The 11,674-nt window shown below is 48.6% G+C and overlaps 1 protein-coding gene across 1 annotated transcript; it reads right to left on the minus strand.

Annotated features, from left to right (window-relative positions):
* Positions 1–413: 413 nt before the first annotated feature.
* Positions 414–5,074, minus strand: LOC149364722 (uncharacterized). Its single transcript, XM_089568745.1, has 2 exons — positions 4,547–5,074; positions 414–3,076 (listed from the first exon to the last, which is right to left on the minus strand). Exons 1-2 carry the CDS (start codon positions 4,550–4,552, stop codon positions 1,151–1,153), a joined length of 1,932 nt encoding a protein of 643 aa, XP_089424871.1. The 5' UTR covers positions 4,553–5,074; the 3' UTR covers positions 414–1,150.
* Between the last annotated feature and the right edge of the window lie 6,600 nt (positions 5,075–11,674).

An 11,674-nucleotide genomic window follows, 5' to 3' on the forward strand; every position in this document is an offset into this window, starting at 1 on the left:
AAACTCCGGCCTCCAGAAATGGTGCTGAATAAATTGAACACGTAAAGAGCCAAGGAAGATTTAACCTGAGTGGGCCATAAGGCTATCCCATTTAGCAAGGAGTCCGGTTAAAATCCAGGACAACCGATGTTGTTTCGTTCAAAAGATTTGCGTCTGGCACGAGGGGGCACGTAAAGAATGAAATGCAGTCGTGCAGCTCTGCATGCTTAGTGTAAGAACAGCAGCAGAAGCTTGCAAAGGCAGCTATCGTGTATCAATGCGGTGCTGCAAATACTGCCTAACCAAGCCCAAGTCTACCGTGGAAAGCAGTCTCTGACCCCCCAGGCGGTGAAGGAACGACCTGGATTTGTGCAGTGGTTTCACAAGGCTTGTCGGGCTCATAGACACCAAAACGAAAGCCGTTCGAGCTGCTCGCTAATCCGTAGAAGCTGGTACGCGAACATCCCAAGTGTCCTGACCGGTGGTCAGCCTTGCAGCCTATAGAGCCAGACTCGACTTGCCAGACTCGTACACAAGGACTTTAAATTTCATGTCATGGACTGACTTGTTGAGGTTGAAATTCGAGGCCTGCTGTTTAGCTCGCATAGCCCGCGCCGTGGTTTGTTAGGGCACACTTGCAGCACCATTCATATAGCTGCAGCATTTGTCTTTCGCATAAAAAAAAACTCCTGAAAAGTGCCGTTCGTTCGTTAAAATTCTGGCGGTATGGCACACTTTTGATGTCCGCGAATGCCGGCTGTCACAAGCAGCTAGCACAATGAGGACGCGAGATTATACGTACCTAATATCACGTAACGGCATCGTTTCAAACAATTTGTTCACCAGAACATCCCGACAGTGTTTCGGTCACTTTGAGGTTTTTGGACGGCGACACTACAGTTCAAGGGCAAGTTTTGAAATCCATCCATTTATTCATGGCACGGGTACAATTCGATGGCTTAAAAACATTCTATTCGCTCCGATGTTCGCTAGCTCTGTCTCAACTTGAACATCTCGGTATTTCCTGTCAGTTCTGCTGTTTCGGTGTACCAGCGACATCATTTTGATGAAATAACCTCTTAGCGTGTGAGCGATGCATTCCTGAGTAATCAATTCCATTTTCCAATGGAACTGATGGCACTGCAGACTTTGTGACCAAGTCTGCCATCGACTAGCCGTACACAGAGGGCGGCAGCCGCGGTAAGCTAAACCGATCTGGAAGTTTAATCAAGAGAGCATCGCATCCAGGGCAGTATGGACGACCGAATCGATTAAACAGAGCTCGAGTGGCAAAGAAGCTTTCCGGAACCACCAAATTGTCCGATGGCGGGCGCTTGGTGGTACGCCTTGTCGATGAAACCGACGCACCGTGCACAGCATCGGGCTTTTTAGACTCGTACATAAGAGTCACTCCATGCTTCGATGCGGATTCAATCGTGGAGGACTGTTGTGTGTCGAGGGAGTCGCGTTCACCTTGTGGACGGACAATCATGAGAGCCGCACTTGTAAGAGCGCTCGGGTTCTCAGTGACTACATGCGTACTCGACGGCAAGCGTGTGATGATCCAAGGCGTAAACCTTCGCACGTGTACTGGTTTGTATCGCCTGGTTGTACTGGTGGTAGCTGTAGTAGTAGTGCCGTAGTTCTTTTCCTCGTGAGATGAGTGGATTTGTCCTGACAATGAAGACGACAGTGAAGAACTAGTTGGAGGTTGCTGCACCAACGATGTAACATAAAGGTCTACGTCTTCGCTCGGCGTAACCTTGTCAGGCTTTGTAGTCCCGCTAGTGGGAAAGGCTCTCGTGATGGTATGCATCTTTGTGGAAATGGCACTCGGAGCAGTGGTTGCAGGTAGCACTTGACCAAGCTCTTCAGTAGACATCATCCCAGGGCGAGTAGCTGATAATGCGGTAGCGAACGTCGTATAGCCTGCTTCCGGCTCTGTTACAGAAGGGTCTTCGCCATTTGAAGTCGAAGTGCTACTGTCATAGTGAGTTGAACCAATGGCTGTCACTTCGATATCTGTCGATGTTGACAGAGGTTCAGGCGAAGCAGTAGCCAGTACATTGGCTGATGTAAGTGTGACAATATCCGCAGCAAAAGTCGAGCTTTCTGCAGTGGCAACATTATAGTCCGCTATGGGTGTCAGAAACGTACCATTAGATGTCAGCAGAGAGAACATCGTGGACCCTGTCCCAACTCCGTCTGTTGAGAAGGTATTTGGAGCTGAACTAGCGTCAGAAGCATAAGGAACCGTGTACGTCATGGGAACACTGGTCTGACTCTCGGCAACAGAATTGGGTACATCCTCCAGAGGCTTTACGTAATCACTAGTAGCGAAATGAGAAGGTGAAGAAGTTTCTGCACCCCCAATAAAAGGTGATGTGGCTAACTGAACAACATCAGTCTTTTTTATGTCCAAATGAACTTCATTTGCAGCCGCTGATGCAGTGCTATCCATAAATCCTGAAGCAGTGGTTGGCATTGTAGCATGGGCATGCTCCAGAAGAGAAGGATTTGATAGAGTAGTCATATATTCGACTGTTGGCGTAGGTTCAGTGGCTTCCGAAGAGGTAGTGACCGTGTGGGCTACAGAAAGATCATCCGTATGTGGTTTGAAAGCTCCATCGTGAGGCGAATCTGTATCAGAAGCCAACACGTATGTCTTAACAGGTGCGAAAACACGCGTAGAGGAGGCTGTCACTGTCTCCGTCGATTGCACATGTGTCATGGCTTTTGGTACGAAAGTTGTTGCTTGCGACGTGAGGTCGGTGCTAACGACTGCACCAGCCACCAGGTTGTCGAATAAAGGCTGCGAAACAGGGTCTCCGTCGAGAGCTTCACTGGTCGCTAACGTTGGCGTCACTGCGGAATCAGCCACTTCTAGGTTCGCTCTCGTCGGTGGCGCGGTCTCTGGAGCCGAGGTGGTGGTGTGCAGAGCGCCGTTCGCCTCGTATAGCGCAGCTGTGGATGAGGGAAGAGTGATTTGATCGTTGCTCCCGAAATACCGTTTCAATACTTGGCTGGGCCACCAGTAGGCGACGCTTTGATGAGCGAAAGATGTCACCGTCATGGCCAGAAATAACGTCGCCACTGCCTGCGGAAAAAAAAAAAGGCGCGTGATTAGAGGACAATTAACACGAAGATATTGTCACAAAACACTGCATACCAAGACAGGCCGCAGGTTAAGGAACACACCCACAGTTTAAGCACTTTCTGCTACCCGTTTGTTTCTCAATGGTCGCCTGTTGCGTGCCGCTCAGTTTAACATTAAAGAAGATACGTTGTTAGCACGGAGTGAAAGAGTACTCGAGGTTTGTGTCTGTCGGCTGTTGGTCGGTGTCTTCTAAGTAGCATTTCTGAAAAAGCACCATGGTGCTTTTTGTTTTTGTTTTCTTCAAAACGCAAACAATAAGTAACAATAAACCAAATCTTTAATCGCAGTCAGTTCTGTATTCACATCTTTGCCTCAGCGCTCGTTAGAGTAAACCTGGTGTGCAGTTATTGCCACATATGCTTCACCCAATAGTAAAGAATAGGGGAAAAGATGACGGCGAGCGCGAAGGCAACGAGAGAATGTCTAAAGCTTGCAAGATGTGCTAGCATAGTGTTTAGATAAAAATAAATAGCGTGAATTTAACACGTCTAAGCGAAATTTCATGAATATTTAGGCTGCAAGTGAATACCTCCTAATCTTTGTTCGCAATATGCACCCATCGGTGGTGAAGACAGTGTTGTCTCCTTCTGCTGATCGGATGGCTGGTGGTGCGCAACGACTAAAATAGCTCATTTTGTTGAAAGTTTTTTTTTTTTTACTCCACGTATTAAATGGGCATGGATGAACTTAACGCAGCCTTAGCGAAGCCAGCATGCATTCAAAGCGTGATTCCACAACAAGTCATAACAATCATATAGGATGTTGCAGCTTAAGGCACGCACTAAACACATGGATATAGTTTCTTCTGTAATGATGCCTGTAAGTGTCCCACAGATTTGCATAGATTTCGCTAGAGCCTTGCTGAATTCTTCACGCGAATAGTGTGTCGTTTAGTATATCAAAACATGCAGGCATATATGCTGTCACTAACTGGCAAAGCATGCAACGCATGAGTAAAGTATACAGAAGTAAAACGGCGCGTCTTAACTTTGTAAAGAATGCGACGCGAAGTACGGCTGAGTGTGCACAGGTAGTTTGAAAGGAACGAATACCTCCGGTGTATCGGCTTCCGTAGTCATCTATCCTATATCTCTTCCTTTGCTCGCTCTTGTTCGGAGTTCAGTTGCCTTTAGTATTATAAATCAATAAAAGCGTGCTGATTATGAGCGCACCACGAATTTTCTTCCATATATCAGCACATTTGCTGCGACAGACATTACAAAACAATTGGTTACACTACTATATAAGGTACAATCACCTTTGTGCTCTTAGCACAAACACCCTCCATGGAAACACCTCGCATACGCACCCGCGCTGCCTTGTAAGTTGAACTCCCTCCAGCTAGACCACGCGCGTTGCAGGTTACAGTAAGCGCGATAGTACGGCCCATAGCGGCTCTTCTCGGCTCACCTTCATAGCGGAAAACTCCGATCGGCTTTGCTCCGTTGACAAGGCATGAACGACGGCCGTCTCCTTTCGTGAGGCGAGTGGTCCCGACGAGCACCGCGTGAACACTGCCCCGCAAGGCACGTATGCACGAGCGACAAGACGCCGCCGCTTGTCCCGTTCGCCACCCTGTTCCTGGAGGACGGCGAGGCGAGGACAGCGGGTAGGGACGCGCGCGCAGAGGTGACAAACGTTGACCGGTCCCCTTCAGAACGCCTTGCGAGGTCTTTGTAGAAAACTAGCCCGCACAATGAGCACCATCGGAAGAATGGCTCTGGACGAGCCTTTTTTCTCGGAAGAGGGTTGCCGCTTTGTGCGTGCCGCGAAGCCCGCTTGAAGAGGAAAGTGCGAAGAAGACGTCGTGTAGCCGCCCACTTTTCTTCTCGAGATTCTTTTTCTCCTTCTTTCCATTGAAGTAATGGTAGGAAGAGAGCGGCTTCCTTTTGGTACGCGGCAGAAGAAAAGCGCCTCCTTTTCGCGCTTTTCTTTGTTTACCGAGTGGTGCGAGACGACATCGACAGCACGGCGCCGCCCTTTGTAGCCGGTCAGTTTCGATAGCGAAACAAGTGAAAGCCTCTAATGAGAGTGTCTCCACCAGTAAATATGGTGACTGCGATGGACTGCACATAACTGTTTGAACGGCAACGAAAATTTCATTCGAAAACATGGCATTGCAACCACAGTAATTGAAAATGGGCGCTCTTTACAAAAAGTTCCGCCTCACATAAGTTGTTCTTAACGAACTCGTGCTGTGATTGATCGGATAGCCTGTCGCGCCGCTGGGTTCCGCGAATGGCCAGCCCGCGGAGGCGGAGCTCGCCGCCGGCAAATCATATCAATCAGCCCAATTTATCGCTCAAAAGCAATGTGAACAACAAATTATTTGAAACCTGCAGCCAGTGAATGCCAGGAAACGAAGGCGCTACGGCAGTTGTTACATTGTGGCCAGTCATGACGTATCAGCTGTACCTGATGAGATAGAATGCGAACCAGGCAGCACTAAATGCAGATAAGTGTTTTGCAGACATCTTGTGCGAAGCTGTTGTCACATCACTGCAAAACTCAGTTAGCCACGCATTATTTTACAGAGCTCTAAAGTACGCATTTCTGTCGCCGTTTCGTCTTCTCGCTCCGTATCGATGTTTCGTGTGCGCCTCACGTGGCTACCGTGACGTCACTGTTTAGATATACGAATAGGAGTTCGACTTTTCAGCTTTTATTTTCTGAAAGTTCGGTGAACTTTTGTTGGTGAACGTTTGTTACTTGCGACGTACTGCTCACTCTTTCAGTCAGGGAACACACATTGAAAGCAACGCTTCACGAGAACAAAGAACATGACACTTGTTCGTGGCGCTTATGCGCGGTTTAGCGTTGAAGGTGACGTGCGTTGTCAGCGTCCTTACATGCGGTGAGAAAACTCCTTAGCCATGTAACGGCTCTGATAATTTAAAGTATTGGCAATCTGTGAGTAGCTGACGAAGCTGGAAGGGGTTGCGGAGCATCTCGGTATATGCACCCGGCGTTTGAGTAAAATAGCTGTGCAATGCCTCAAAACATCATCATCATCCTCAGCCTGACTACGCCCACTGCATGGCAAAGGCCTCTCCCATGTCTCTCCTATTAACCCTGTCCTTCGCCAGTTGCGGCCACCGTATCCCCGCAAACTTCTTAACTCATCCACCCAACTAACTTTCTTCCGCCCCCTGCTACGCTTGCCTTATCTTGGAATCCACTCCATTACCCTCAAGGACCAGCGGTTGGTTATCTTGCCTTCGCATTATATGCCCTGCCCAAGCCCATTTCTTCCTCTTGATTTCGACCAGGATGACAATAACTCGCGTTTGTTCCCTCACCCACTGCGCCCGCTTCCGATCTCTTAACTGCCTTTTAAGCCGAAAACTACAACTCCTAAATATGAGCCAGTGTCTATAAAAGGAGATGCGAAGGCGCAATAAACAAGTAAGTGATAGTGACAAAATACAAACATTCCGCGCTGCCGATGACATGCGGAGAAGAGTACTGCGACGTTTGGCCTGCAAAATAACGGTAAGGCGGCGAAGTGGTGCCAGCACTGGTTCGACCAAACTCTCCATACGCGCTGAAAGGGCTGCGCTAGATCGCATGTCCGCGCGCACTTAGGTGGCGGCAGTAAACACGGCAGAGTGCTGTTGGCAGGATAAACAAAATGTTAGCCAAATATACAGAGCGCTTCGTCTACTTGAACGAATATACAGAAATCGACGGCCTTCTCACCGGGAGCGAGTGTAAACGCTGAAATGCTTCCTAGTTATAGCCACGTAGCAGCAACAAATACATCGCAGGGATAGGCAAGCCGTGAGGCAATCGCTGGCAACACATGAGCTCTGTTAATGATCACTGCTAACATTGATGTTCATTAGCGATCAAGAAAACATACCTTCGGTTACCGGGAAAGCGGCCAGAAATTGTTTCTGAGAGATGCCCAAGCTGATTTTTTGCACCCAGCAAGGGGGGTGGGGGCTCGGACAGCTCTAGTCTCTTATTTTTGAAACCTTTTCGGCCAAAATATTAGTGACCGCCACAACCACGTCTCAATAAAGGTACAGCTTCAACAGGTCGCGATTTCTTCAGGCTCGCAAATTTTTGTCATCGAAGATTCAATGACAGCCTTTTGTCTGAACCTTCAAACCTATGGTTGGTGGTCATAAAATATGAAAAGCAAATGGTTTCGCATGGTCGGGACACTAGCACTACCAGTAATCTCAAGCAGGCAAAAAATTATGCGGTCATTATATATTTGAGCCCCTTTCGTGAAATTAAAAAGGCATGACAACTTTGTTCGGATAGAAGAAACTATAAGAAAACTTACATCTCTAGCCTTAATATTTAGATAGAGAAACAGGATGTGATGACATGAACACTCATACAGTCCTTCACAGATGCCACACAACCTAGCAGTCAGCGCCGGTGTGTCATCGGCTGGTTTTGAACAGTTTTTTTAGCTTGAACCATCGTATCGGTTACAAGATTCGGTAGCGCACATTTTAAGAGTATTTTCTTAACAATATTCTCGATAATAAGGTACCATTGTTTCCATAGACGCTCACACAAACGGAAGGCTCTTCTGTACAATGTTCTCGACAGGCAATAAAGTACCATTGTTTCCACAGACGCTCCCACAACCGGAAGGCTCGACAAATAAGTGGTTGACAGAGACGTCATAAACAATACCTGCGTCCAGCATAATCACTAGCTTGGACGCAGAGAAGGATTTCAGATGACATGAGTTCCACCACCGCTTTGAAGGGTGCTATTTTGTGACAGACAAAGCTGAAAACTTCCTCGTTGTATCGCGTCTGGCGCCACAATCAAGACGCGGACCGAGAGAGCCGCCGAGCTTGTATAAGGGTTACACCCGGAACAGGTTTGACCAGTGCAAAGCGCGTCGGACATTTCTCGAATGCTGTACCTTACGCAAGGCCCAGCGAGCAACATGGCACGCAATAATACATTAGCCGGGGGCCAGCGAGATCCACGAATAGTAAAGGAATCCGTTGCCCATTACAATGCACCGATTCATGCTAAACAGCAAGATTTTCTTGAAATCTGTAATCCGTACCGTCACTGCGAATGCATCACAGCGTCCTCTGCAGTCGAATGCACTGCTCTTCTGTTGTCTGAATGGCCCACCGTCTCCGGTAGCACTATCTTTTTCCATACTAAACACGCGAGTTTTTCTTGCGGTTTCAAAAGCTGCATCCCCGACTCTCACGCAAAAGTTTTCTCGCTGGTTTCAACTCTGCACAATGACTACGGGCTTCACGAGCCGTTTTTGAATAAATATCATAAACCTGAACATGCATATGCCAACACTTACTTTGTAAGCTCTTTCAACAATACAAGTAAGTACACATAGAATGCGATGTATACGTAGTCCATTGAGAAGCCGGTTGCCGTTTTCGAAAGTATTCCCTGCTCCTTTAGGACTTGTCTGTGGGCGTTGAAGGCTGTATACATGATTTATGGGGGTTTAACGTCCCAAAGCAGCTCAGGCTATGAGGGACGCCGTAGAGAAGGGCTCCAGAAATTTCGACCGCCTAGGGTTCTTTTACGTGCACTGACATCGCCTAGTAAATGGGCCTCCAGAATTTCGCCTCCATCGAAATTCGACCGCCCCGGTCGGGATCGAACTCGCGTCTTTCGGGTCAGCAGCCGAACGCCATAACCTCTGAGCCACCGCGGCGGCTGAAGGCTGTTTACATCCAGCAGGAAAAATTTTTGGGATGCGCATGGGAAACGCGAGAAAGGAAAAAGAGTTTTTTTTCTCTCCCAGTTCATTTATCGGTGCGCAGCCCATAGACCCTCCCCCCCCCCCCCCCCCCCCATTTCTTTTTTTTTCAGTATCGCCGTAATATGTATACTCGGGCTTCGAGACCTGTAGAAACTAAAAGGCGCGCTTTCGCCCATACCCCGACCGGGCCTTTATAAATACACGGGGCCGATAGATAGGCGCGCCAATATGTGTTCGCGCGGGAGGAAGGCGTCGCGCGAGAGGTGTTCGCGGCACGCGGCGCGCGCTTAATTTAGCCGCCCCAATGATGTCCTCGACATTTTTTGCCCTCATCCAGGAATAACCGATCTTTCTACCGCGCGCCGATGACGCCTTCAGCCAGCCAGAAATATGCGCCTTTTGCCAGGAATACCGATCGGCGCCGGGCTGCCGATTAAAAAAAAAAGAGGAAGATTTCAGTATATGCATGGCTATCACGGGTGTGAAAATGTATGGTTGTTGACACTTTTCTGTGGTGTGAAATTATACAACTCAGGGGAAAATACACCAGCCCGGCAAAGCTGCATCGTCATCGAACCCACAACTTCCTGCTGTCATACATGCGGCGCTAGGGAGCTGCCTTATGCTCATTTCTATTCTCCAATTTACGTCTCATAATACGTTTCATAATATATACCTATAGCGATTATCAGGAAATTAAAGGCGCAGTGGCGCAGTAGTTTCACTTCTTGGTGGACGCCTTAAGTGAGGGAAGGGATAAAGGTGGGAGTGAAAGAAAAAAATTGGCAGTGGCTTAGCTCGGCTATGCCAAGATATACGTAGCGAAAGCAGGTATGCGACATAGCTGGCGAAGGGAGCACAACGACGAGGCAAGCGGTGTGACGTCATACCAAACGGCGGCGGCGGCTCCGCGGCGAGGCGCGCGGTGTGACGTCATGCCAGATGCCGCGGCGAAAAATAGAGGAGGCTATGGGCGAGCGCGTGGCGGTTGCTGTATTTGTGTTGAGTGTACAAAGCTACAGATCTATACTGCACTTACCAGCACATGCACTCAGAAAGGAGTAAAAAGGGAGTTAGCTGTCCTCTAGCGCACTCCCATTTATAGGTGCGCTAGAAGAAAGAACACTCCCTTTTTACTCCCATATAGGCGTATTCGTGTTCCACTCGGTGGCGCACGCGCCAGGTGACCTTTTCTCTCTCATCCGCCACACCTAAGTTAGCGTACCGGAGCAACCAGGCTCACGGAGGAAAGAAATACGTTATGCGGCCGGCCTCCGCAAGCCAACTAATTGTCCTGAAGAATTTCCTTTCTTTTCTTTCGCACGTTAAAGAATCCCAGGTGGTCGAAATTTCCGGAGCCCTCCACTACGGCGTCCCTCATAGCCCGAGTGGACGCTAAACCCCATAAACCAAACCAAACCTTTCTTTTCTTTCTCTTTACGGGCACGGCAAAGTCGGCCCCATGGCAGGGCCGAGACTTGGCCGGCCAACAGAACGCGCCATGGGCTGACACATCCGGCCGAGTTTCTCACTTTATGACTAGACATAGAAGTTGTCCCGTATATGACCCTCCCTCCAAAGTTCTTCCGTGCGACGCGTGGCAGCGGCGGTGAGTGAGTGAAGAAACTTTATTTCCGCCAGAAGAAGACCCGTGCCCCTCCGGGTCCGCACGCAGGCGTCCGGGGAGGGGCAGCGTCGCAGCTGGAAGACTAGCAACGGTATAGTCGCGCAGCTTCTGCTGCCAGGCGGGTAGCGTATCGTTGTATGCTAAGGTCGGCACTTCTGAGTATGGTCTCCCATTCCTCTGCATTATTGATTCTGCCATATCCTGGGGCACTGGGGCATCTCCATAGTATGCGTTCGAGTGTAGCGGTATGCCCGCAGAACTCGCACACCTCCGCATCCTCCCTCGTGTCACCTCCTGTCCAGCTCCTCCAGAGCGGGGATGCGAAGTTTCTAGCTTGGAGTCTTCTCCAGTCATAGGCCTCAGCCGAGCTAAGCGATCTATCCGGAGGAGGATAGATCCTTTTGTTCTTTTTCTGAATGTCTGTGATGCTATTAAAGGTATTGGTAATGAAACCGGCGAGCGCGTGTCCATAATTCGTAGCCGCTGATCCTGGTTCATGTCGCTGTATGCGCTGGACAATCCATTTCTAGGTGGCGGGTTACTGGGCAGCCCGGCGTTTGGCATGTGGGTTGGACCAGCTGCAGGCATGGTCACTATATCAAAATATATGCGCGCCGGTCGTAATAGAGATGCTGGTTTCGACGTTGCCGCGCTAAAATCGCGGAGGTAAGTTGCTCACAGAATTCAAAGAGGAAACGCGGATGTCGGCCCTTTATAAACAAGTTAGAGCGATGCATAATCAATTCAGCATGAGCCGCAGTCTGCGTTACTTCACGAAAGACGGTCATCGCAGCAGAGACGGGTACCCGCGCACTAACCACAACCTGTCAGCATAATCAGGGGCGAGCAAATGCATACTCGAGTGGCATTTTTTTTTTAATTTCTCGGGCCTTTTTTTGTAACCAAATCGTTAAAAAAACGTACTGGTTGTTTATAACATTTTTGTCGCATGCTTATCGATTTTAAATCGCGGCAGTTAAATCGAATAATTAAAAGTTAGTAAATTACTTGTATTTAAAATAGCCGCCACGGTGGGCTAAAGTGCATGAAAATTCATCAAAACATCAATGGAAGAATTACCAAACCACACCAAAATAATACTGATCTAGACTACACCCTTCAAAATACTGAGTGTTTCAGCAAACACAATAAAAATTTTTTAAATAAGGAGTTCGAAAAACGATGGAAATCCTTT

The sequence above is a fragment of the Amblyomma mixtum genome, chromosome 2 (genome assembly GCF_055824585.1).
Source record: "Amblyomma mixtum isolate Tamu chromosome 2, ASM5582458v1, whole genome shotgun sequence".
In the NCBI taxonomy this organism is placed as follows: domain Eukaryota; kingdom Metazoa; phylum Arthropoda; class Arachnida; order Ixodida; family Ixodidae; genus Amblyomma; species Amblyomma mixtum.